The sequence below is a fragment of the Mugil cephalus genome, chromosome 5 (assembly GCF_022458985.1).
Source record: "Mugil cephalus isolate CIBA_MC_2020 chromosome 5, CIBA_Mcephalus_1.1, whole genome shotgun sequence".
NCBI lineage: Eukaryota > Metazoa > Chordata > Actinopteri > Mugiliformes > Mugilidae > Mugil > Mugil cephalus.
In genome coordinates this window covers 10,229,644-10,257,636 of record NC_061774.1, presented here as the reverse complement: position 1 = coordinate 10,257,636, position 27,993 = coordinate 10,229,644, and the positions used below count along the sequence as shown (strand labels likewise).

The 27,993-nt window shown below is 42.3% G+C and overlaps 1 protein-coding gene across 5 annotated transcripts in view; it reads left to right on the top strand.

Moving 5' to 3' along the window:
- mid2 (midline 2) overlaps window positions 1-27,488 on the top strand; it is a 139,381-nt gene extending 111,893 nt beyond the window's left edge. For all 5 annotated transcript variants that reach the window (XM_047584753.1, XM_047584755.1, XM_047584757.1 and 2 more), the window contains 6 exons: window positions 874-1,022; window positions 1,864-1,991; window positions 2,222-2,365; window positions 7,900-8,061; window positions 23,050-23,257; window positions 23,617-27,488. In XM_047584753.1, coding sequence (XP_047440709.1) covers window positions 874-1,022; window positions 1,864-1,991; window positions 2,222-2,365; window positions 7,900-8,061; window positions 23,050-23,257; window positions 23,617-24,040 — 1,215 coding nt within the window. In that variant the 3' untranslated portion in view covers window positions 24,041-27,488. The remainder of the gene's footprint in view (window positions 1-873; window positions 1,023-1,863; window positions 1,992-2,221; window positions 2,366-7,899; window positions 8,062-23,049; window positions 23,258-23,616) is intronic.
- The last annotated feature ends 505 nt before the right edge of the window (window positions 27,489-27,993 follow it).

The following is a 27,993-nucleotide window of genomic DNA, read 5'->3' as shown; positions in this document are numbered from 1 at the left end:
CCTGTTGCGTGCATTTCTCGAGATCGCTGTGTCTGAGAAGGCGCCTCAGTATGCCATCCACGCATTTATTATTGAGTGGCAACAAGGTTGATGAAATAGTCACTTGGATCGGAAATTTAACGGCAGCGAGGGTTAGGTTTCTGGCGAGGCTGAGGATGAACTGGAATGTCTCTGTTTTTGCTGGGAATAATATTTGATGGCGGCCCAGCATATTCTGCATCCATCCAAGATGTGCGACTGTGTGTGCGTGCGTGCGTGCGTGCGTGCGTGCGTGCGTGCGTGCGTGTGTGTTGTTGCTCACTCGGTAACAAAGTCTCAGCCGCTGATAGTCTAAAAGTGTACCTAGCGGGAATCCTCTCGGAGGGTGCTATGAAAACAATCTGGCAGCAATGCATAGCTGTATTTTCCTGAGACGTGGGCATGCATGTGGATTAGTGACTGCCACTATGATGAATATCTCATCTGAAAATCACTGGATTGCAGTTGAGAGGGGCTGGGAGGAGTTTTGAGGCACTTTTGTTCGTGCATTTGTGCAGTGGAAGGAACACGAGTTGGCCCTGAGCAAACAGAAAGCTATTTTCAGTCACAGAAGATGAACAGAAAAGATCAATAACACCACAGAGAGAACAACTTTTGTCTGAGTTTTGGAAGCGGGGATGAAAGACTTGAAATTCTCCCATGGTTGTAGGATGTTGTAGCTGTTTTTGTGGAACCTTTTCACGGGTAATTTTTAAGATGGCATTGAATGAAGAACGGTCTGTTTATCAGAAGAGAGATGCATCAATTCAATTCAATTCAAGGCTCAGGTTGTGCAAAATGAATACCTGTCGTTTGTGTGTCGCAAAATGACGACGCGTGTTGTGTTCGTTCCAGGTGATGAAGCTGCGTAAGTTGGCCCAGCAGATTGCAAACTGTCGCCAGTGTCTGGAGCGATCCAGTGCCCTCATCACGCAGGCCGAGCAGAGCTTGAAGGAGAACGACCACGCCCGCTTCCTCCAGACCGCCAGAAATGTAGCAGAAAGGTGAGTGACGCAGCGCAAAGTAGAGAACGTAGTCTAGCTTTTAAAGTCCTTCGCCTCGAATGAGAATTCTCTGAAACAAAACACACTTTGACACTATTTTTGAAGCAAAGGAGACATAATTCATCTCCTCAGATGCTGTTTGATTTACAGCAGTGTGAACCAGCCCCATGAACATGAATCTGGTTCTGCCTCTTTTTATCCATTAATATTGCAAACAAGGATAGCCTTCAGACAGATTCATCATTTATACTTGTTTCACTTTTTGTGTCTAAACCCCTGCCATACACTCACTTCTCTCCTATTCAATTTTTTTGCATATTTTTTCTTTTAAATCTGGTCAAAGGGATTCCGCTAAAATCAGCATAAAATCAAATGTCTCCACGTCCTGCGATCAATGTCAGGCCACTTTTGAAAATCATCTATCATTTAAGGGCCAGCTCTGCAGTGCAGTTTTTCTTTCCACCTTCCGTATCATCCCTTCCTCCCGCCGCAGGCTGGCAGCTTTTTCACCGTCTCTCCCGCAGACTGTTGACTTTGTGTCTGTTTTGACAGCAACGAGGCAGAGACACTGCATCTGACGTATTCTATCTATCCATCTATATTCCCCCCCCCCGACCTTTTTTCTCATGTCACTGATTACATCTACCACCTCTCCCCTCTCATCCCTCGCTTCCTCCACTCCCTCTTCACACTTTCCCGCCTCTCCGTCTCCTTTTGTCTTTCCCTGCTCCTCCGCGGTTTTTCCACTCGACACCTGGCCTGACTTATTTCCCACCTCCTTCCCTCTGCCTCACATCTCTACCCTTCCGCTGACATTTCCTTCGCCCTGACCGCTCTGAAGGGTTGCCATGGCGACGGCCTCCTCCCAGGTACTCATCCCTGACGTCAACTTGAACGAGGCGTTTGACAACTTTGCTCTTGACTTCTCCCGAGAGAAGAAGATTCTGGAGGGACTGGATTACCTCACAGGTAAACACTGAACCTGTCTGCCGCTGCCGTAGTAGTAGTTACAGTAATGGGAAAAAAAAAAATAATCTTTTTTTGTTATTTCATGTTTTTCTTCAGGGCAAAATAGAGTGTTTAAATCATCATAACATGGCACTATATATTAGATAACATTGAATTATTTCTCACATATTACCATGTTGGGGGGTAATCTTATTTCATGGGCTACATTTTGTTGCTTCTTCCAAATGAAGCTCCCAACCCGCCATCCATACGAGACGAGCTGTGCACGGCCTCCCACGACACCATCACCGTTCACTGGACATCGGAGGACGAGTTCAGCGTCACCTCCTACGAGCTGCAGTACACCATATACACCGGCCAGACAAATTTCATCAGTGAGTATGCGCGCACACTTATAGTGCATGTGTATTATGAATGAGAAGACAGCATCTGTCCTGTAGGCTTACTGTTGTCATCAGAGGCTAGAGGGAAGTTCATGTTCACACATTTTGGAATGCATTTCAGCGATAGCTAGGAGTGATTCTACAATGTTTAATTCAGGATATGGCCAACCAGGATTGAATACTTAAAGGTTTAACTGGATTTGTTTGGATTTGATGTGATTTACTATGGAATTAGTTGAAATAATAAGTTAAAATAACAGCGTAATACCAGTAATACGTGACTCAGTTGTGTTTAAACCATGATTAGATGAAAAAAACGTTGCATCTCTGTGGTTGGTAGTAGTAAATAATGTGCATAATCATGTGAGAGTAGTTTTTAGTAAGACTCACCTTAATAAGAATTCCTCATCTGCACCCACACCTACGCGCCGATGCACAAGCTCGAACAAAGCAGACAGAAATGTACCACGCTCAGACCTCTCCGCAGTTATGAACGATTTCAGTATTCCTCAGTCTTATTTTAATATGTTTTAATATTCTATGTGCGGCATAACCTAGATTTTCCATCCAGCTTTAGGTCTTTGTTGTCCTCTGTGCTCGTATTTTTAAAAGGAAAGAGCTGAGTTATCAAGTCTGCTCATTATAAAAATAGAACATGCAGTGCAGTGCATACTATAACATGTGATGAGGCTTGAGATGGATCCACAGATTATTTAAATATATATATATATACATGTATATTTTTTTAACGTGGTGTGTAACTCAAAAAACAAAAAGCGCAAAGAAAAATGGTTATGTAAAGTCCCTGATGCTCGTATACCCCTGTTTCATTTTTGTATGTAAAAATGATTTAAATACGGCATATTTTAGAGGCACGTTTTTTCTTGCTGGCAGATCAAAGTCTGTCAAATTCTGTCGGGCTTATTCTGGCTTAGCGCTTAACGCTAAAGTGTTTCATTCAGCGCTTTTCTTGCTACATATATTATTAGTGTACCCGATCACACGCTTCCATTTAGTCCTCGGTGGGCTATACGCCGTCGAAGAGCGATGATACGGCAACAACACGCTACTAAATGTACCACCCTTTTGTTTTAATCCAAAATACACGCTGACATCTGTAATGCCTTCATACTAAAATTATGAACGCGTGCTAATTTGGGCCTGATGTAAAATGATTCTTAAAATACTGTATGTCGGCATTTTCAGAAGGTTAATTAATATTTTCCTTGTTAATGGCGCATTATTTCACCCATGTGCAGCCCACACGCTATCACTCACGGGGTTCATTTTTATTACTGGGTCCAACCAATTTGGTCTTCTCGTCCTAAGTCTCTCATTTAAAGTCAAACATACCACCATGAGAAAAAGTAGCTCTACCTACGTAGACTTTTGTCCGTCTTGAAACGTATCTAATGATAAATGTAAAGATAAATGTAATGTTATCGGACGGGGAAATAGTTTTCCCGTTGATGAATATGAACAAACCAAATGTTTTGAATTGTTCCGAGGCATGCACCACGAAAAAGATTGTGTGCATATATCAGCCGCCAGTCTGGCTTCCATTAACTAATCAGCTATAGAGGGGATTGGCTATCGCTTTACAAATGCAGGGAAAGAAAAAACACTGTGGAGGAGGAGTCAGACAAGGTGAAAATCAAGTGGATAATGGTACACAGGGGAGGCAAAAATTACCTCTTGCTGATATGAGTAGGATGAGATTAATGTACATAATCGCACACATTCCCACGCATGCACGCGCACACAAACACACACACAAACACACACACCTGTGCCTCCCTGCCATTTTCATCCCCTGTTGAGCCTTTCATCATCTCCTCTTCTCTCCTCCGTGGAGCCTGACATTTCTCCATCTAACCATGCAACTCAAGTGCCCTGGCCATTTGAAACATCAGGATACATTACAGCTATGATAGACTGAGTGACTCAGATATTCAGCTGTGTGCTGCCACAGAGTCCTCAGAGATTCATAGGAGAAACCGAGAAAGAGAGAAACCCATTTAGCCCGCCATGCCACTTGAGTTTGCACCATAGTATTTTCCTCAAACTTTCCAAGTGGCTAAACGCTCCCACTTGAGTTCCATCCTGTCTCTCGCTCCTCTTTTCTCGCCTGGCCACTTCCTCGGCCTCGGCCCTCCCGTGAGGGGGAGAGGTGGGGTTGCGAGGGGGGGCAGGCCTCGTGAACCCTGCCTCTGCTGGATCATCCAAGCAAAGCAGCAGAAAATAGAATCGGCGAGTGAGGCCGAGCACCGCAGTGAAATGTAAGCAGTGTCAAAAACGCCAAAGAATGACTGCAAGTAAAGACATCTTGTGCTTTGAATGGTGCGCCCAGCGCTCTACTCCGTAACTGTCGTTTTATGATGCTTGTTATATCTGCGGGATTTCTCTTTCAGTCTGCGGTATTGATTCACACGCTTTTAGGGTTGTAAAAGTTGATGGATACGCTATTTTTTATATACCACTGTTTATTAAATGTTACATCATCGGCATCGTTTCCTCAGTAACAAACACTGAGGGGTAATGATGTGCCGTAAATGATCTGTCGCTTTTTTTCTCCCCCGTGATATGATATAAATATCGCATACTCATATTGATCGAAGACGTTCTTTTCAACAGAATGCTTATAAATTCACGTGCACATTCACATTGGGTGCTAGTGATGACGTTAGAGATAACAAGGCTCCAGGCGTTCACCCAGGCGGGAAATAGTCTAGATAATTACCCCCAGTGTCTTGTTTTTTTTTAGAAGTGCTACTTGTTATACTTGGACACATCCGGGATGGCTTTTTCCTCTCGTTTGGGCCAAACCATGCTAACCATAACTTGGCCCCATCTCCATTTTTAATTGTATTATTTGAAATGCTGCATTCAGTTTGAAAAATAACCGTGCCGCTTCCATATTTGTAGTTTTTTTTCTGCGTTGCTCAAATCATTTCGACCTGTCTTCACTCTCGGAACTCTCTTCTTTTTCCCTCTGCCCATGTGGACTTGTTTGTCTGTTAGGCCTGCATGTTAACCACGCTCACAGTATCTGCGCGCTGCCTGCCACCTGTCTTTCGTGCGTATAAACACAGACATGTGGTGGAATATCAGTGTGATTATTGTGGAAGAAAAGCGGAATCGCGGTGGGCGTCAGAGTGGTTAAATATCACTGTGTGCGTCGTGGCATGGAATCTGTGGCAGCATCAACAAGATCAATGTTTGCGGTGATGTCGGATGAAATGATGAGGAGTATTCAGGCGCCGGGAAATGCGTGCGTATGAATCACACATCTGCTGCAAACACGCTCTACCTACGTATGCTCGCGTGCAGCGCGTACCCATGCACACACACACACACACACACACACACACACCATTAACTCTATATTTCATCATCAAAGACAAACCCTCAGACACTCCCAGGACACTTCGTGTTGACGTTCCCTTCTCATCTGGCCGCTCCTAAGTCTGAGCAAATCGCACGCAGAAACATATTGTACACATCCACGCGCCCGTTGCGTGTAGGCAAGACACAAGCCGATCAGTTTTCCTTTTTTTTTTCGGCACATTCACTTACTTTGAAGTCGCGGTGCTCTGCGAGGCAGCGCAGCCAGTGTCAGAAAGCCTCTTTTTCAGTGGCGAAAGTAGCAGTAGCACATTTCTGTGTACTGACCTAATTTGATTTAGCAAAAAAGGAGAGGTGCTACGGAGATCAAAAGGTTCAAAAATGGAAAGCAGCAGGAAGTCCTTCTCCTTCATCTTTGCTCTGTATCTCTTTTTGAGAGTCCGCATAACAGTGCAAGCGGAGCCTCCCTAATTTCCGCGGGGTGCAGCTAAAATGACACGGGAAAGAGCAATGGGATTTCACTGTTGATAGTGCACGGATATTTTGTAATGCCAGGCTAAAATACACGGCGATGTGCGCATAAAAAAGGAGATCAGTGTGCGACGTATAAACGAAGTCCTGCATGTGCTTTCTTTGAGTGAAGTTTGTGTAAAAATGTAGCCTTTCGCTCTGACTTTAAGAGCCCCCTCCCCTCATTCATTCTTAAAGCTGCCTCTCTTTTAAGGGCCTTATTTGCGTCCCGTGAGGTATTTATATTTACAAGCAGACTCTCAGCTATTACTTATGCATGCCGCTGCCATCTCGCTCAATAATTCACAACACATCCTCACCAGAAGGGACAAGGTAAGCACGGCCCTGAGAGCGCTCTCCCTCTCAGGGTTTTTATTTCCCTGTAATTCTGCAGGGAGGAAAGCTGAGACAATGGAAATGATTGTTCTTCCACTTTCAACTCTGCAAAGGTTAAACTCGGCTGTAGTGCTACTAAACAAGACGCATTGTTTGTGTTGGCGTGGGTTTGTTACAGCGCGCTTAAAATGTTTTCGTCATGGCTGGCTCTTTGTGACAGCCGCGTCCTTTCTACCCGGTCTCCAGTTGGCACGTCTTCACTAATGCCGTGAGTGAAGCTCAAGGTCTATCCATCCGAGTTATTTAGTTAGTATTAGCCTTCGCCTAAATACAGATTCTCTAGCCATGAAAACACAGACAAAAAGAAATGCTGATATTTCATCACCTGACTTGCATGACGATGCCAGTGATGTCCAAGACCTCACAGCACTCGTGGTGGAAAATTTCTAACCGTGTTTGCTTTTTCACACATAAATCGTGTTGTGTAGGAGCACCATAGCCAGCACCGTAGCCAGTGTTGAAACATCTGTTTCGAATATAAACTCCCTACAGTCTCCTGCAACTACTACTATGTCATCTTTATTGCAAATCTCTCACCTTGTGCTGAAAACTGCGTGTTTCAGCTCTAAAGTCAGAAGACGTGCGGTAGTATGGACTTGGTATGGTGAGGTCAAAATAGCAGCAATGGTAACGTGTGAATTCATTTCCATTATTACACGCGAGAATAGAGGCCAAAGGAGCACACCAGTGTCTTCAACCTTCAGCCCGAAAGTGACATCTCCTTTTTCTCCTTCAAACTGAACAGGCCGTGTTTAGACGCAGGTGACTTCAGAGCTAAACCGGCATTACTAACCCTCTACTCCAAGCTTCTGAATCAAAGCGCCCACCGGGCGGCGTCATGTTGGTATTAGCTACGTTTCCATACATTTGAACATTAAAGGCTATCACACTCTTTTACCCCGAGGCTCTTTCTTCCCAGATTCTCTTGCCGTGTTGCATGCACCTTGTTCTTAATGGCTTGTAGTTTCAGCTTAGTGAACACACAAACTTGCCTCGGGGGGAAATGCATCATGATAAACCTGTCGGAAAGGTATTGGTACGGGTCTCTGCTAACACGTAACTGTTGCACGGCATAGAGAGCCGTGTGGTCTCCGAGCTTCTCATAGCGCGATGGCTGCCCTGAGGTTTTGATCTTACGAACGCCACTAAAAAAAAAAAAAAAAAGCTTCTCAGCAGGCGGCACTGTAGCTCTGCTTCCCCTGAAAGCGTCAGCAGGACCTTGTTACTCATTCTGCCCATGTGCGTGTTTGTGTGTGTTTGTGTGGCTCTGCTAGGTTTGTACAACTCGGCAGACAGCTGGATGATCGTACCCAACATCAAGCAGAACCACTACACCGTGCACGGCCTGCAGAGCGGCACCCGTTATATCTTCTTTGTCAAGGCTATCAACCAGGCGGGAAGCCGCAACAGCGAGCCAGCCCGCCTCAAAACCAACAGTAAGTGGAGGCACTCGTGGTTGATTTTTCTCTTGATATTTACAAGCCTTGTTAATTTTGTTTTTGGTGTCTAACGCAATCGACCAGTTTTCTCTGTTTGTTTCACGTGCTGTCGCTGCACAAAGTTTTTTTTCCTACAGGTTTGTCTTCAAATTTCATAAATTAGCAGCTGACTTGGAAGCAGTTTAGATTTTTTTTAAAATATGTGAGGTGCTTGCAACATGGTCTGCACTCAGGAAAATTCCTACTGTTGCATCTTCTAGAATGAGAACAAAACAAACAAAATTACATTTATGTTCAAACTGTCTTGCTTATTTATATTTACTCCCACAACAGTCCTTTAAATTTACTGCGTGCCTCTGCTCTGACTCACTATAATAAGATCAGTATGCTGCTGGGATATGAGTAATGTACACTGTACAATTTAAGGGAGCATCAGTGTTACCTCTTAGAGTGCACTAAGCACTGCAGGTTTGGACACTATAGATAGAAGCATGATGTCCATTTTGAGCTGTATTCATCAGATACATCTCAACAGTTTTGGACTTTTTCTCATCGCTCCAGAGTAAATTATCTGTGTTCTAACCCTTGCTTTCAGACTACACATTAGGCCTCACGTCAAGCTTAATTTCTTTATTAACAGATATGTGCCTCTGTGCGTTTATGTTCTTCTTTCAGTGTCCCATGCCTTCCTGTTTGGTGGCGGAGCAAGTTATCTCAGCTCACGCAGTTACTTCAAGCAGAATTCGAGAGCTTGTCTTTATTTATCTTCCGCTCCTACACACCTGCCAGCTTACACCAAGTTACGCAACAGCCTCACTTTTGGGCTCACTTGTGCTTCTGTAGATGTTGCAGGAATTAAACCTGCACCACTCCAAACGCCGACACCTCTGTTGCATGTCTTTTAGAAAACCGCTGAATGTTTGGCGTCCTCTCTTCGTGGTCGCGCTTTTCTTTTTTTTCCTCTGACACATGCACAGTTGCAGGTTTTCTCGGCACAAGCGTTTTTTTCCCCCACTTTATTTAATTGTCATCCTCTCTACCTGCGGTTGTCTCTCTTTGTTATTCTCTTCAGTTTCCTCCCTGAAGCAAGATTTTCTGTCGTACTATCTTGTCGTAGCCCTGAATTTTTCCTTTGATATGCTTCCCTTCCGACAAATATCTAATAAAAACGTGAAAAGAAGTATAAGCACAAAAAAACAAATACACTGCATAAAACTGCTGATACTGGTTGCGTTGTGTTAGGTGGGAGGCAACTCAAAGAAAACATGATGCACAGCAAAACAAATAACTCCCATTTCAAGTAAAAAGCAAGTATTGTAATGGGGCTTTTACCAATAATATGTGTTTTTGTGTATAAGTAACATCTCCCACAGTATGCTTTGTGCTATGGCAAATTATGAGTTAAAACCTCAGCTAATTTAAGATGTGCCCCAAGGGTGCACAATAAAAATTTTAAAGTCGGTCTTAAATTGCAGCCGTAGTGCAGTGAAGCTAAAATTGAGTTGATATGCCAGCTGCTCTTAGCTTCTGTCAGGAGTCTGGCTGTGGTATTTAGGATTAACTGTAATCTGGATACACTCAGCTGGGTGAAATATGTGTGTGGGAAACTGTCATAGTCAAGGGATGATCCCTCTCTCTCTCTCTCTCTCACACACTCACAAATACGCTGTCTCTCCCAACCAGCGTGAAAGTATCTTAAAAGTATGTATTAGGTGTTTGACCAGAATTGTGCCTAAACATGTTACTTGATTAGCCTCAGTTTTCTTTTAAAAGTCTTAGTGTAGCACCATCTGCAAAAATGGGCTCCGGCTTCAAGACTAAAGATCAAGCGCGCACAAAACGAAACGTTAATAATAACTTAGTAATGTAAGATACGAGGCAGCCCTGGTGTGAACACATACAGTACCAGATGACTGCAAAATGGATTACAATAACTGTGTGGGAGATAGGAGAAAAAAAAAAAAAAATCTAACTTTCTAAAATTAATGATGAGCTAGTTGACGTTGTGAAGGATTTATATCACTCAGAGAGGTTAGTAGAGATGCTCAGAAACACAGCTCCATGTAAATGGTAATGGTGCTCTGTATCTGAGAGACGTGTAAATACATTTTAAGAAATGAAACATGGTATTTCACTGTTACATAACACTTCTAATTTTAGACAACTGGCTTTCTTTGCACAGATCCGGCACGTTTTCCGTACTCGCGTGTTTGCAGTAATAGTTCAGCATCGTCTCACGCCGCTGTCGTCATGAGAAATGTTGAAACCCAAGGGTCATGACTTTGCTTCCTCTTATGAATAATTCTTAAGTGTCATTGAAGATTTCAGAGCAGGATGGCTCGTTTGTGCTGAGAAAAATTCAACTCAGTCATGTCGAGTTGGCTCAACCCGTCAGTAGCAAATTTAATTCAGAAGTGTTAAGTTAATTCAATAAACAAACCACTTCCTGGTGATATTCCAGTAATGTTCGATGACAGGGAAATTTAAGAGGAGAACTTAATTTTAAAAAACAAACCAAAAAGAGTAGGTGTATGTCAGTCTGTGGGTTGGATCTGTGGGTTAGGTGATGGGTTGTAACAAAGCACACAAGTATAGTCAGGATATTTAAGTTTTGCTTCTACCTACTCGTTTTTGGACACACTGGGATCTTCATCTACTATAATCGACATATTATTTCTCACCTTCTTATATTTCTCATTTTGGCTCATGACTTATAAAAAAAAATGGAAAATATATTGTTATTGCAGTATTTTCTTTATTAATTTGCACTGCAAAAAGTAGTGGTAAACAAACACATGAAATCATGCAATTAGTTAGTGGGAACAAAGTATAACCATAACATAACATAACACAACACAACACAACACAACACAACACAACACAACACATGAACTCCATCCTCATGCAGTACCTGTAGATCTAATCTGATAATACCAATAAAAGAATGTTAAATGCTTCATGTGCCCTCACTTTATAAATCGAAGGTTGCAGAGCAGTCCTGCACTTAATGCTTTTCATGACTGTTATTATGAAGCATTTTTATTATTTACTGTAGCTTTGCCCACGGACTGAAATGTTGCTGTCAAACTAATAGAAACCGCAGCCTCCAAAATGAAAGCACAGTCGAGCCAACAGCTCTCTCAGTGCTTTGAAACAAATACTGAATGCCACAACTCTTATATCTATCTCTTATATTTATGTCCTCTGGTGTACCCAATGAACTGGCAAGTGCGTGTATGATAAATGTGCGCATACGAGTCGAAGCCAATTATAAGAGTTAGAAAAAGATTAAAAGAGGAACAGAAAATTAAATTAGGATCAAAACAGTATAGTATTTGATCACACAAAACAACAATGTTCAGTGTAGGATGTTAGTGAAGTATATTAATATAGTGTCTAGTACTAGTTCAATACAGTACTGAAAAATAATTCCAACTCTTTCTCCCCCTCCACTGCCACTCTGTCATTCCTCCTCTTTTCTGGCAGCCTGTGCTATCGGGGGGAAAGCTTGTCCACCCACAGCCAACACTGGTTGAGATTTTGAGCCTGTGATTGGCAACCGGCATTTCTCTGTGGTGTACTGGTTTAGACAAGCCATCAAAATAACAAAACCACATTAAATATTTTTATCCACGATTGCAGTTTCTGTTGTTTTCGCTGTGGCACCTGCACCCTGTGCGTTTGCTTCAGTGCCTTCGCGCGTCTTTGTCCCTCGGTCGTCGCGTTTATCACTTCTCTCCCACTCTCTCCGCCCTCTTTTTGTCAGAGCAAGTGGCATTCAGATTAAAGTGCCTCGCTCATCTGTTCTGCTGAAGTCGCGCACTGGTTTGGGATTAAAGTGGGTTACAATGAAACTGATCACAAATATCGTAGTTTGACAGGCTTATTAGGATTTTCTTCGACTCTGCCTAGCGGTTTCGGGCTCCAGCAGCAAGATTTTGAGCTGAAACCTACAAGTTCTCCAAGTTGCGCTTGAAGTCTCTCTCTCCTCCTCTGTCTGAGGAGAGATCGGAAAGTTTAGCTGTCTCATTTTTTTTTTTTTTTTAAATGAGATGCTCTCTGAGCTTTTAGCCTAAGCTCTTTATATTTCAGGCAGATGGTTGCAAAGCAAAGAACATAGTGACATGTAGCGCTGCAAGATACTGGAAAGCCGCGCATCACAACCCCGTCTTTTCAAAAGAGTAGCTCCTAAGTACACCCGAAATGCTGAGCTATATATGTGGAAGATAAATGGGAAGGCAGCCAACTGTGTTACTATGGCACCGTAAAAGACAGGACAGGGGTGCAAAAAAATTACTTTACAGCAACCTCTGAACACTTCCAGTGCCCTTTGCACTTAACTAAGTAAATCTGAGCACATTTCTCTGTAATCACAGATGTTAGAATAGCAACTGATTAAACTGCTTTAGTTTGTCCTCAGAGGTCACGGTTAATTCAAGTTAATTCAAGAGCCTGGAGTGTTCTATTGCATTAACTATTGCCATCAATACTGAAGGGTTCATGTAAATTGCTGAAGTTGAAATGAAATGTTGGACTTCAAAGGGCATTGTTCCCTCATGTAATTTCTTGTCATGGCCTCAAACTCTCCTTGTTCCTCCTTCATGTCCCTCTTTAGCCCCTCTCTCTTGGCTCGCTGTCCTCCATTACCCCTAGCTATGGCATATGATCTCTTCGTCTGGTGCCTCTTTTTTTCAGCCTTCGTGCCATCTGTCGATTCTTCACACGGTTTGCAACATCTTCATCTCAGACAAACAGACATATTGATACTAAAGACTTTAACCCTCTGGAGTCAACGGACGCGCCGCCGGTGCAGCCGTATCACATGACCAGTTTGAGATGATGCAGCAGCAAGACATAGCGTCACTGAATCGCCGTTTCAATTATTGTAGAAAATGCTAACTCTAGCCTATATGCCAAATTGTGTTAATAGACCAAATAAAACTAGACTTAAAATTAATTTAAACCACACATGTAGGCGCACATCTGTGAAAAGAAAATGCTAGTAAGCGGAGATTGCTAGCTTGCATGCATCAACCAATCAGGAAATGTGTCAGGGGTTGCTAAGGAAAAGGGAAAAGTTGTGGGAGTGACGCTACATTCAGTCATTTCCTTCTTTTTAATGGAAATAGTTAAAGATAGCATTGCTATTTGTAAAATTTGTACATAAAGTTTTGAAATTTAATGGTTCAGAACTTTAGTTTTAATGTTTTAGTGTGGTTTTAGGTCCAATGTGTCAATGCAGTTTGTCAAAATGAAAAAATAGTTGTAAAATGACTTGTGTGTGAGTTTGTGCTGAAAAGAATGAAACCAAACAAGGGAACAAGGTGAAGAGTTTTTAAGATGAAATATGAAGGTAAAACCAAAAGTAGTCAAAAATTATCTGGTCTCCAGAAGGTTAAAATGAAGATCTAGCTGGTGCCTGTAAATGAGACACGTCTATTGGCAGGTTCTGGCCAGCTCTGGTGCATGCGAGGAAAAAGGCCATATTAAGCTTGTGAAAGCTTGCCTCAAGTAATGTCACTTGAGTGGGCATCATCGGGAGGTGAAAGCTAAAAGTTGTGAACACAAATCTGGAGGCTTGCTTAATCTCTGCTTCAGGTTATAGTGGCTCAAGGCGGCATCATCAGCTACTAGAATAACACTTATTGTGCCTAGTGGGCTCCAGATTCTGACAAGGAATTTCTCCGGTTCTGCAGAGATTTTGATCCTTTTCGTTTTAAGCAGCCCATCGTAAGTGCAATGCAAAAATGGTGGAGCACTCCCCAAATGGCTTCACATCACTTCTTGTGCAATTCACTCAGCCTGATTGAGACAGCATTTAAAATCATGTCTCAGTGCTTTCACAGGCTTTTTAGGTCACTCCAGTGAAACCACTCATTGAACCTTGAGTGGCTGAACAGTGCCCCGATAATGCCGGGGCATATGGAAGTATCCCTGCGCTATTAGATGCTCACGACCAGCATGTGAAGTAACTCACAGCTTCCCGAAAAAACATGAATTAAGCATGACGAGGAAGGAGGCAGCTATGAAGAGAGCGCGTGTACACGCATGTGAGCTTGTGTGTGACCTTTTATTGCTATGACCACACTTACGCATTTACCACAGTGACCAGGTTTCTACCCTACTATATAGTGAGGGAGTATGGAAGTGGATGAAAAGTGACAGATTGAGAGTGAGAAGGGGAGAGTGTTGAACGAATAAAAGACACCAAATAGCTCTTTGCAGGGATGAGTGTCTGCAGACATGAGCGCCCTCAGTCCAAAGCTTTTTACCCATTAGTATGGTCCAGATCTCAGCATTGCACCAAGATGGGTTATATTACACTGTGCCAGTCAAGCTACAGTTTCCAATTCTTCAATGGGTGAGATTAAAATACAGAATAAAAGTATTTTTGTTGCAGATTTTCCCCACTAGCTTCAGATGTTGATCCCTTTCTAGTATTCACTTTCAATACACAGAATAAAGCTACATTTATAATAATAATTATAATAATAGTAATAATGCTTACATTTTTTTATTCAAATCAAAGCATACCCCCAAAACATGCAACTTTTGCTGATAATAATCATTGCATTTATTTAAAGCACAGTACTTCAGGCTCTGAAAAGAAATTAAAGCTTGAGTTTGTCCACAGCTTATTAGAGTGGTGGCTGACACAACAAGAACCCACATTAATCTAGACAGCTTTAATTAGACTGCGCCCTGTTTATGCTTTCTAATTGGATGTCTGTCTCGGTAATGAATTCATATCAACAAGAAACAAAGTTGCAGTCAAAGAGGGAGCCGTTTGGTAATTTAGGACGGAGAAGCAGAATCAAATTTAGAATGAGGGGGTGTAGATTGACCTTACAGTAAATTGCAGAGTCTTCTCTACCTGCGTTGTCTCTTGTTTAGTATTATTCTGTACTCTAGGTTTGGCTAGAGACACTAATGTGTCTGATTTTGATTGTCTCTGCTACTGGTTACTCAGTAACAGGGTGTGACTGGCTTATCTACAAATTCAGAATTCATACCCAGGTAGAGAACAAACCTTTTCTGTGCAGGCTGTTGATATTTTTTAACATTTCATGTTCACATACACAGTGACGTATGACAGTACGCTTGCAAGGAGTCAACTCTGATTACATTTTTGCAGTTTTTCATATGTTCCTCACAACCTGAGAGGTGATAAGCTGTTTGACTGAGGTTTGACCAGAATTGACATTTGCACCTGTCACCTGGTGTAAAGTTGCCAAACATCAACAGCCACTTTTCTCCTTTTGTAATACAAAGTGGCTGTGCAGTGTGAACAAGGAGTACCAGTATCATCATAAATCCAGGCTCAAATATCGCTTCATGCAGCAGCTTTTTTTGTTGTCCCGTAAAATATAGGCTCTATTTTGAGTAGGCATATTGTTTGTGTCCAAACAAAAACTAATCTGAATTGCCTTCCTTTAGGCAACCACTTCGCTGACAGTCAAACACTGGACTGTTGACTTTGCAGTCTTTGTCATTCTGTTGGTAAACTATTCTGGGCATCCATATCGTGTGTACGAAGCAGGGAGTCGACAAACACCCCGGAGAGTTTGTGTGCGTGTGCACATGTCCAGTTTGTGTGTATTCCTCAGATCCTAGTCACTGTGTTAGATAAGCAGCTGAAATCCGGGCTGAAAATATCACATGTCAAGGTGCCCCAGGGGTACGCGTCCCTCTTCCTGTTAAAGGACTTGCAATAATATTTACCCAGCATGCATCCGTGATGACAGGCCTCAAGCTACCACGCTGCCCCTGAAGTAAACAGTTGGAGGTGGAGATGAGATGAGGAGAGATTGGAGCAGAAAAAGATGAATAGGTGAGGGGAAGGTGCAGGGGACATTGACGTAAACTAGTGGTAAATGGTTTACACTGTGTCATGGGTTTGATTCCACCAATGATCCATCTTGCAAGGTCAATATGCCCTATCTGTCAAAGTAAATCAAAAGAGGATTTTTTAGAAAGGAAGAAATCTGCAGAAGCAGAGAAGTTATAAAATGTTTTAAGGAGTCCTGAATTCTTATACATTATTTCCAGTTTGTTTTCTGCCATGAAGCAACAAACAGCAACATGCAGTTAATTCTATTCAGTTTTATTTATATAGAGTCAATAACAATACAAATTGTCTTGAGATTTACAAAGCAGCTTTACAAAACCTCCAGAGCAAACCCGAAGGCAACGGTGGCAAGGACAAACTCCCTTTTAACATGAAGAAACCTTGAGCAGCTCATATGGAGCTGCCTAAGGCCAGAAGGGTAGAGACAGAAAAGAGAGAGAAGAGACCAGCAGCAGAATCTGATAAAGATACAGTTACAAGATATAGCTGATGATGTTACATGACAGTTTGGGAATATAAGAGATAGACAGGTTTGAGCATTGTTCATTCAGGTAGGAGTGGATAACTGCAGGCCATGAAGACTGGGCAGGTTGATGAGACCAAGGCAACAGATGTAGTTTGGAGCTCCGCACATCAGATGGGGGAAAAGAGATTATAGGACCGAACCCAAAAAGGAGCTTGATGCCAGAGAGAAGAAAGTAGAGGACACGTCATCGGGGCATCGCCCCCCAGCAGCCTAGGCCTATAGCAGCATAATTAAGGGATAGTTCAGTCCAGCCCTAACTATAAGCTTTGTCAAAAAGAAAATCTTAAGCCTCAACTTAAAAGTTTCCCTCTGGTTCCACAGGAGAGGAGCCTGATAGCTGAAGGCTCTACCTCCCATTCTACTTTTAGAAATTCTAGGGTCCACAAGTAGTCCTGCACTTTGAGATTGAAGCGATCTGTTGGGATTATATGGTACAATGAGCTATTTCAGATATGATGAAGCTAGGCCTTTGAGGGCCTTGTATGTAAGGAGGAGGGTTTTAAATTCAATTCTAGATTTTAAAGGGAGCCAGTGAAGAGAAGCTTAAAAACTGGACTAATACGGTCTCTCCTGCTGATTGTTGTCAGTGCTCTTGCTGCGGTGTTTTGATCAATTGGACTCTCTTTAAGGTATTTGGACAACCACACAGTAATGAATTACAATAAACCAGCCTGGAAGACACAAATGCATGAACTAGTTTTTCAGCATCACTCTGAGAAAGGATGTTGACATTACACAGGTGAAAGAAAGCAGTCCTGGTCACTTGCTTTATGTGAGAATTAAAGGACATATCACCAATGGTTTTCACAGTAGTACTGAAGGGCTAGGTAATGCCATCCAAAGAAACCAGGGGATTAGATAATGAATTTCTGCCATGGTTAGGACCAAATAAAATGACTTCTGTTTTGTCTGAGTTTAAAAGTAGAAAATTACAGGTCATCCAAGCCTTTATGTCTTTAAGGCATGCTAGGAGTTTAACCAGCTGATTAGTTTCATCTGGTTTCATGGATAAATATAACTGGGTGTCACATACATAGCAATGGAAGTTTATGCCATGTTTCCTAATAATATTGCTGAAGCATGTATAATGTGAATAGTATTGGTCCTAACACAGAACCCTGAGAACCTCCATAACTTTTTTTTTGTATAAGTAGAGGAATCATTGTTTACATGGACAAACTGCAATCTGTTTGAGAGATAGGATTCAAAACTGTCTAATACGGTTCCTTTTTTCGTGATCACACTTTCTAGTCTCTGTAGTAAAATATTGTGATCAATAGTGTCAAATGCAGCACTAAGATCTAGGAGGACAAGTATAGAGTCAAGTCCATTGTCTGAAGCCAATGATCATTGGTAACTTTAACCAGAGCTGTTTCTGTACTATGATGAACTCTAAAACCTGACTGAAACTCGTTTCACGTTAGCATAAAAGTATTTCAGCAACACAAGGTACAAAAGTTGACATCATGTTATTATCCTAGCATCAGTGTGGGATTGCACGAAGAGACAGAAACCTTTTGGAAAGCTTAAATCCACAGAAGAACTGGCAAGTTTGGTACAACATACCTGCAAAGTACAATGAAATACTATGTGGGGGTATAAGAAAACAGTTTCAGTCTAAAATCAAATGGCGGTCAAAGCACAAAGTCACAATAAAGAAAAGTTAAACAAGCCAATAAGAGGTGATATTTGACACTGAAAGACACTTTTGGTAATATACCGCCATGCACTCTCATTTATCTTTTTCAGACATGACAGCTGATACATTGGTTTTATGTTTGCTTGCTCAAAGCACTATCCTCTCACTCAGCTGGTGAAAATGCCAGCAGGTGGAAGAGGTGTATTATTAGTTTTTTTTTTCACTGTGTCAGTCTGAATGTGAGCGCTGAAGGCCAGAAAGCTCAGCACCTCGCTAAGGAAAGCTTGATATAGATCAATAATGCCTTCAAGTCCCTTTTAATATATCTGTTTGTCTTTCTCTGCAATGCAGTACATTTGAAATGTGCACTGATACAAGTGAAAAGAAGAACTGTAACCCTGAGACAGTAACTGTGTTTAAATGACTGATTACGTTTTACACATCAAGAACCCTGACTCTTGTTGGGAAAATTTTTTTAAAAAAAATCTTTCACATGCCTTTACTTCAATGAAGCCTCTCAGAAACTTCCTCTCTAAAAATGGCTACTTAAGAGGTTGTGGAGAATGCCGCACACTGGTCTAAGACCAGCAGAGGTGGTGGAGTGGGCTACAGACTTCAAGTTCCTCAGCCTGCACATCTCAGAAGACTTGGGTTGGACCACATTATTAAAGGGCCAGAATTGTCTCTTTTTTCTGAGAACACTCAGGAAGAACTAAATCTCTCCACCTCTCCTAAAAAACTTAACTTAACTTAACACTGCACCATAGAGCGCGTGCTAACCTACTGATGTATGATCATGGCAGAGAAAAAAACAGCTGCAGTGGGTGATCAAGACGGCCCAGTGGATTGTGGGCTCCCCACTTCCACATCTGGACAAGATCAAATGCCATCTGAATTACTGCAGTATATTTATATTGTGGATGACACAGAGCTTTTTTTAATATCGAAAACAAAAGTCCCTCTCACCCTCACGGGGTGGCATCTGGGTCATCTTCAAGCCCGGGCCCTCTACCAGAGGCCTTGGAGTTTGAGGGTCCTGCACAGTATCTTAGCTATTCCTAGGACGGCACTTTTCTGGACTGAGGCTTCAGGTGTTGTTCCTAGGATCTGTTGGAGCCACTGTTGGGGGGGTCACTGCCTCGAGTGCTCCTACCATCTCAGGGACCACACTCGCCTTAACCTTTTCTTGTTCCTTCTTTCTGATGTTGGTGTCAGCTGGTATCGCCAGATGTATCTCTCTTCTGCTCTTTGTCCACCACCACTATGTCCGGTTGGTTAGTCGGGACTTGTTTGTCAGTCTGGAAGCTAAAGTCCCACGGAGCCTTGGTCCTGTTGTTCTCAACCACCTTCTTTGGTGTGGCCCATTGGGTACTTCTATTCCATACTGGGTACAGATGTTCCTGTACACTACTCCAGCCACTTGGTTGTGCCTCTTCATGTACACTGACCCTGCTAGCATCTTACACCCTGCTTCTATGCGCTGGACTGTCTCAGGGGCATCTTCAGTCTGCACCACATATATATATATATATTTCATTGAAACTTGTGTGCAATGACAACTAAAGTTCTGAAATCTTCTTAAATCTCATGCTAGCTCCTTCAAACTTGTGCCAGCTATTGGGTGTCCCCAGCCATGTTAACACATTTGATGCATTTTTAATCTCACCAGCATACATCTGTATTTCAGCCAGATGAAAGTAGTCAGCACTGTCGGATTACATATGAATCAGGGAATTAAAAGCCAAGTGGCCCACTGCCATGCATTTTAATACCGTGATGATTTGCAAGTTCAACGGGTATGTCAAAACCTGTGAAAAGATTTAAGGTTACGTTACGACTGCTGGTGTGTCAGGAGAGCACACCGAGTCCTTGATGCTGCTGCTTCTGCTTCGGTAATTGTTTAGTTATGCATTAAAATGGATCTTTTTTTCCCCCCATCTCCCTCGTTATGGTGGCAGCTCAATGTATCCCTCAGCAAAAATGTGAGCCAGAAAAAATAAGAAGCGTGAGGGAAATTGACTGAACTGAAATAAAGTCAATTACCCAGATGCTCTCCCACTGCAAGCATTTTCACAAGGACCCAACAGAATAAAGCTGGAATGAAATTCCTTTGTATTAATGTTCCCTGATCAGTAGCTCCTTTTAATTTCTCTCCTCTTTTTTCCTTGATGCTGTCTTTTTTTTTTGTGGTGTTTTACAAGTTTTACAAGTTTCCACTAAAGACAGTCCATAACAATGCGCCGCTCGAAGGCAGTTAACAGAGAGCCGTTATCATCTCTCCAGACAGTTAAAGAGTATCTCTAATTACTACTGTAGCTGTGGAGACGGACTTGCCACAGTCACTGCTTAGAAATCCACTCCACTGTGTCATATACTGTTCCATTATCTTGTCTTTATTCATTGTGTTAAGAAATGTGACAGCAATATTTGTGTTAAAACACATAAAAAAAAAAGCTTCTGAACTTTAATAGATGTAAACATCCACTTTCTTACTCTGAATTGTATAACGATGTATAACTCCACACATGTCCTCTTTGCAGCTTTAGCCCGTCGGTGTTGCGCTCCAGAAGAAATTAAATTCGCCATGTTCTCCGAGTGCTGCCAGCAAATATAAACCAATAGACTCACTGCGACTTTAGGTCTGTTCATTTCATGGCAACTCTGCGGCATGAAGGCGCCTCAGCAGTGGAGGGACTGCTCAGTTCCTTCAGTTAAGAAAAGTAAAACATAAATGTAAAGACACACATTCAGCCTTAAGTAAAGGTATAGAATGAAAATACTATTCAGGTTTAAGAGCAGCACTTGTGTTGGTTTACTCAGCTTGTGACTCGTTCTGGGAGTGGATGTATAACTTAGGACAGTGTTGACCAGTTGTAGAAGATGTTTTATTGAGGGTGAAAATTTGGTTTTGTTTCTAGAGAATACAAACACTTTGGCAACAGCGTAAAAAATGCAACAGTTCTCTCGTGCCAGTTTTATTTGCACTCTCCTGCCAGGTTTTTGTACAGTATTTACATATTTATCCAGCCACAGTTTAAACTTATTATGCTTGACTTTCTCCATATAACAATCCTGCTGGTGCTGGTTCAAAACATTTCCACTTGACAATTTAGTGTGCAGTGCGCCTGCTTTTCTGTAGGGCGTAGTTGTTGCTCTGTGTGTTTTTCTGCTTGTCCTCGACCATCATGTGCGTCTCTCCTTCCCTAACCTCGGGCCCAGCCCTGGCTCTCAGGAGTCATCCCCTGGAAAGGCATGACAGAGCCCCAGTGTTTGGAAATGGCTGTGCTGGCAGCGATAAGCAGTTCAAAGAAGAGAGCGCATTAATGTAATTGGCTGCCAGCAGCACACTGGCCTCGTCGTCTCATATCCACACGCGGTAACGCACACTCACCACGCAGATTATTGGACGGGAGTGTGCGAGAGTGGAGAGAGGATAGAGGGGATGAGAATGAAAGAATTGGGGAGAAGAGATGAAGGGAAGGGCATGTAGAAAGAGGGGAGGAGGAGTCAGGGTCCTCATTGTGTCGCTCATTAAGCCATGGGAGGCTCAGGGAGGCTGAGAGATGAGATGAGAGGTGTCAGAGTTAAATGTCAGGTCTGGAAGGGATGTGGCTGAGGCCTTTGCGCACACACACGGACATTAAGAGGTAGAGAGGGGATCCTCCACCAAATCTTCAGTCTCATATTATCCCCTCAACTTCTCCTCTCCTCCCCAGTCCTTAGCTCCTCTCTCCCTGCCACTCTCCTGGTTTTGCCCTCTCAATTTTCCACCCATTACACCCAAATTACTGGTGTCGTTGCAAACTGAATTGTTGCAGCCGGATAGTAGCGTTTCCGCTGAATAGCCCCGACCACTACCTACTGCAGGGGAAGTGAAGGCTATTTCCTGCAGCTAATTTCCAAGTCTGTGTGATTGGAGGCACAGAGGAAAATGCTGGGTGGCTTCCTCCACTGTTATGAAATGTTTTCACCAAAGGCTGCGGGAGGCTTTGAAGTTTAGACTCTCACCCTTGTATTTCAAACATTCTCCTCTTCTGTCTCCCCCTGTGAGTCCTCTGCAAGCACTTCTCACCCTACTTTCTATTTATTTTCCTCTTTTGCTGCTGCATTGAATTAAAATCTAACTCTAATTTTTATTCTTGTTCTCGGGCCTTTCGCTCTTTGATCTTGCGGTATCTCCTGGCTTTCTTGTTCCCATTTGACACTCGTGAGTGACTGTGAAGACAAGTGGTTACCAAGCAGTTAGCAGCTACCAAGTAGAAGAGCCAGCTGTTTTCTGTGCAGATGGTGGCGACCAAAACCTAGCTAAAAGGGCCGCAAATATAGGCCCAGGTTTAGAAAAAAAACAGAATACAGTGAACCCTCGTTTATCGCGGGGGTCCGTGAAGTAGTCAGCTTTATTTTTTTTCTTTTGTTATCCCGCGTGTTTTTTCTTACTATTTTGTAATTATTTTTATTTTTCATCTTCCTCCCTTTTTTCGTCCCTTAAGTGACGAGTTATATATCAAAATGTGCGGTTCAATTGGGATCAGTATTCTATTACTTTTCTTTCCGAAATACAAATTTTTCGTAAAAAAACATGCAAAAAACACAGTTTTTTAAAGGTCTACTGCTCAAGCATACTATCACCTAGAGACTTCATTTAAACACAATGCACTGTAAAATGCACTGTTAAAAAAAAGCATAAAAAAACTGCACTAAAAACATCCAGGAAACAGCAAAGCCGTGAAAGGTGAACGCGTTATAGCGAGGGTTCACTGTAATCAACAAATGGCTATTTTCTGTACTGAATTGCTCATAATGTTAAGATATTAATTACATAAAAACCAAATATCTCAAATATGCATTTATGCCTTGTATTATGCTATCATGCCTTGTATGCCCATGTATTTATGTATGTTGATGGTAATAGTGTTATCATCATTCAAAACATAACTCCCCTCTAAGGTAAATAATTGTGTCTGTTTCCAGGTCAACCTTTCAAGTTGGACCCGAAGACAGCCCACAAAAAGCTGCGCCTGTCCAACGACTGTCTTACCATGGAGAAGGACGAGAGCTCGCTGAAGAAGAGCCACACCCCGGAGCGTTTCAGCGGCACAGGCTCCTATGGAGCTGCTGGTAACGTCTTCATTGACAGCGGGTGCCACTACTGGGAGGTGCTACTCGGAGCATCCACATGGTAAGAAACACATACACTGCATAAAAGTGCATTATATAATGCACAGAGGCTTGCACAGAGGCTTGGTAAACTGAAATATGGTTCTTTAGGGAGTTTAAATCTAGGCTGTTATGTAAACCCCCCCACAACCACACATCCAACAGACACACTCACCACACACAGTGTATACTCTTTTCCTAATTATATTCTTTTCACTAATTGGCTGTGAAGTAGACCTCTTCATGAGGGAAAGACCCAAAGGGCCTGTGCCTGTCTCGCGTGTCCTCAGCTTGAGATAGCTTGTCTGCGCAAGTAAAATTGTTAAGGGGGACAGTACTGTTAGATCGCTAATGGATTCCAAAATCATTCCTTCCCCGCAGGTATGCCATCGGCGTGGCTTACAAATCAGCCCCGAAAAACGAGTGGAGCGGCAAGAACTCATCCTCGTGGGTGTTCTCACGCTGCAACAACAACTTCATGGTGCGCCACGACGGGAAGGAGATGCTGGTGGAGGCGAGCCTACAGCTGAGGCGGCTGGGTGTCCTGTTGGACTACGACAACAACTCTCTGTCCTTTTATGACGCCATGAATTCCCAGCACATTCACACCTTCGAAGTCTCCTTCCTCCTGCCCGTCGTACCCACTTTCATGATCTGGAACAAGTCGGTCATGATCCTCTCAGGGCTGCCCGTTCCCGATTTTGTTGATGGCGTGGCCTCAGATCTCCAAGAGCAGCAGCAGCAGCAGATGGGCCTGTGCCGACAAGAATCGCCATACTTGACTGGGATGAAGTCCTGCCACTGACTAGGCCAGCGACTAAAGGATGGACTGGGCGATGAAGTATGATGAATTCTGTGTGACAGAGTCCTGTTCTAATCCTGAAGAGTAAGCTAGTTACTCTCTTATGGATTCAGAAAGTGTCGGAAATATGCACACCAGTCTGGAAAAAAAAAAATGTCAGTTTGTAGCCATCAAATGTTTTTGCAAATCCATCAGTGAATGGGAACAAGGCCTCTCGACTGCTAACATCAATATACATAAATCCATCTGATGCTCTGGAGTCGGTGACAAAAAGAGAGCTTGAGTCTGTCATTGGGCAAGACTGGACTCCTGGTTTTTAGGACCATTTACGGTCTTCCTTTTTCATTTGTCTCGCTTTGATTTGACCCTACGAAAAAGACCACAGTGAGAATCTTCATGTCAGCCATTCATAAAGTTGTCTACTGCAACACATGAACAGTGGAATTATTAAAGTTTCACCTGTGGTTGATTTTCATAGTTGGACTCAAGGGACTACAGAGTTTTTAACGAGATAAACATCTGTGGTTTTAATTCGTTCAAAATTATTAATTAAAAAAAGAAGACTGACTTGATGTATTGGTTTTGCTGTTAGGAATTAAATGAGAAAATAACTCCTACTCTCATGTCTGTGCGCTCTATGTGAAGCCAGCACCAGCAGCTACGTTAGCTTAGCAGTACACAGACCAGACGTTCCAGCTTTCTAGCCTCCTTCTACTGATATATTTGCATTTTTGATTATGTACCATGACTAAACTAGTACATAAAGCCTCTGGGAAACGGTCATGTACATGCAGTCTAATGGCAGAAGCTTTCACCTTCTTGTTTTTCATGTCACACAGCCAACTGCATTGTTCAAATAGAAGCATTTGCAACCTCAAGTGGGTACTGTGCGACAAGGTTAGCTGAAAGTAATGCTTTTATGCAGCCAGTAGCTTCTTATATTTGGATTATAATGATGTGCACTGCATTACTTCAACATGGTAGTATTCATACATTACTCATTCAGAGACTACACTGACCTAAAGTAACATTCAAACCTCCTTGTACCAGTACAGACATGAGAGTGGTTTTGATATTTTCACATACCTTGAAGGCAAGGTATCGATTTAATTCTTAAAATGCATTTGCGTCTTCTTTGAGTCCACTTTATTGTGTCCCGTTCTAAATATTGCGTTGTCACTGTTCATGTGTTGTACCCTTAGTAGCTGCACTTGGCCTTTTCCTTGATCTTCCACCTGTATTTGACCCATCCACCCTGTTTGTGTTAGTGGGTCACCGCTTCCAAGATAGAGGAAGTGCTAACTTTGCTCCCAGACACTGTATTGACAAGATCACAGGGGGTAGATTTGCGTCACGTGACTACTCAACTTGTATAATAAGAGGTTTATTGAATACTTGAGGAAAGGAAGGTGTTATTTATGACAAGAAAAGATACTTTACTTTTATTATTAATCGCAACACGTTCATGATGCACTTTTAAATGAACACTCTTTCCCCTCTGTGAGTATTTAAAAATAAGGAAATGGGGCACGGTTGTGAAGGGGAGGAAAAGTGACAGTCAGTGCGGCTGCTGGTTGTGTTTATTTGCTCATATTTACAAAACCTTTTATGGTCAGTAATGAATAATCCTTACTGATATTCTTTTCTGTTTTTTTTAACAGTTTATTTGGTCACGCAAAGCACTTTACAAAAACTCTCTATATAAAGTTAAAAAGCTCTTTTTTTTGTGCTTTGAACACAACCAGCAACTTTCCCACTCCCTCATGATTTTCATTGGAACAGAGTTGTTTAGAAAGGGATATGATTATGATGATCTTCATGGGATTTTTATCACGATGATATGATGCTATTTAAAAAAAAAAAAAAAGTTCACCCCGTCGTTGACTTACACTTAAATTGATCGTCTGTCGCAATGTCATGGCATGATTGTGTTTTTCCTCTGTGATTTGTTAAAACACACACGCACCTGCACACCAGCACACGTCATGCTCCGTTTAGGTTGAACCTTGTCGTGATAAATGCATGATACATTGTAGGATCCCGCGGTTCGCTGGGTGATTCATGTTACATTTCGAGTTCACCAAATCTAGTTTTGCATCGGATGTGGACCCAGCCGAACGCTCGCTTACTGCAGACTTGACCCCGAACGCTTTTTGTCCTCCATCACTGTTGGAATCAGAGCTGCAGCTGGAGCCGTTGTTTTGCATTTTGTTTAGATTGGAGGATCCTGGTGTGGGTGACAGTTTCTCTCTGGTTTGATATTCAGGTAGCTGCGCTGTTTCAGACAATCAAATATGTATTATAGTTTATGCAGATGTTTTAAGAGGTTGTGTGGCACGAGATGTAGAGAAAGATTGTGACAAACTGACACTGGAGGCTGTGTGTTTAAAAAAAAAAAAAAAAGATTTTAACATTCATTCGTCATGGAAAGTCTTACTTAACCTCATGGCCATTTTCACTCCCTTGACGTATCACCTGGTCTGTTGTTAATGTTGACAGTCATGGAACATTTCTGTTGTGACAGGTCGCATTATTTCCTTGACTTGAAAAAGCAGACAGCCCGAAAATACACACTGATTTAAATCATGTGCAAGGAAAGCTTAAGAGTTATTTTTAAATGAGTCAAAGCAAATCTGACATGCCGTGGCTGACAATATCCGCGCACCTTTAAGTTTGGATTGGATACTGTACAGTGAGAGCTCCAGTGTGAGTTTTTTTTTTTTTTTTTCCATGTCAGCGAGAATCTTACCTGACTTCCAGATATCCACCCATCTTGTTGAATAATGTTGGTCACGGGCTCAGAACGGCCATGTGTTGATTTGTGATCTGGACCGACAGGCTCAACTCATCTGTGCCAGTGTGCTTGGCTGGGTCACTGCATGACTAAGTGACCTTGCTACAGGTTCGTAACTCTTTCCATATCTTCATGGTGACATTTCTTATATGGAGTCAAACGTCCTTTTTTTTTTTTGTTTCTACATTGAACAAAAATGACACACAAAATGTCCTTGCCATGCATATCAAATAGTTTGCAGTGCTCTTTTTTTTGTGTCACAATTCAGTACAACAAAAATATATACAGTGAATGATTTTCAATAGCTTCCCACTCCTTATAGTGCAGTGTAATACCCTAGAGACAATGCAATAGATTCTCCTTTTTGCTTTTTTTTTTTTCTTTGGTTGTGTAACTTGGGAAATATTTTTTACAACTCAAGAGAAATGCGCTCCTCTCCTTTTGGCATTTGGACCTTGAAAAACAGCACAAAAAGAGCAGTGTTGCCTTCATGCAGTGCTTTCTGTTTCCATAGATATAACAGAGATCATTTTAGCCAGAGAGGAATGTAAAACATAAGGGGGAATATATATTATATAAAGTTGTATAATATACAAAATATATATGAACCGACGTTATTTATGTGATTTTAAGTCCAATTAAAAGTCTGATCCCAAACGTGTTCGAGTCATGATTCTTCCTCTGTTGTGTCACATTCACTTGCAGAAAAATTCAGTTGGGTAATTAACATGTTGGCCCACGTGTTGATTTCTGAAGAAGGGATGCACATGGTATTGATCTCCTCATTAAATTCTCAACCAAGGACAACACGTATACTTCTCAAAACGCTGACCTATTTGCTAAATATATATAAGCGTGAAGAGGCTTGTCGTACACAGACAGCACTTTTTCACCACTCACATTGCTTCCAAACTTTGCTGTGTACTTTGTATACCAACCAAAATGTAACCGAAGGCATTCAAAGGGACTGTGCCCTGCACCAGTTGAAGGCATAGCAAGGTTGGCAGGTTGGCAGGTCATCCAGGGCTCCAGGCAGGGTTAGTACGACTATACCCTCTTAGCCGTCATCTGTCATATTTGGCACGAGTTTCTCATTACTTCATGTGCTGTAGTGCATGGGTCCCAATGCTGCCTGCAAGCGCAACACTCACATAGACCCTTA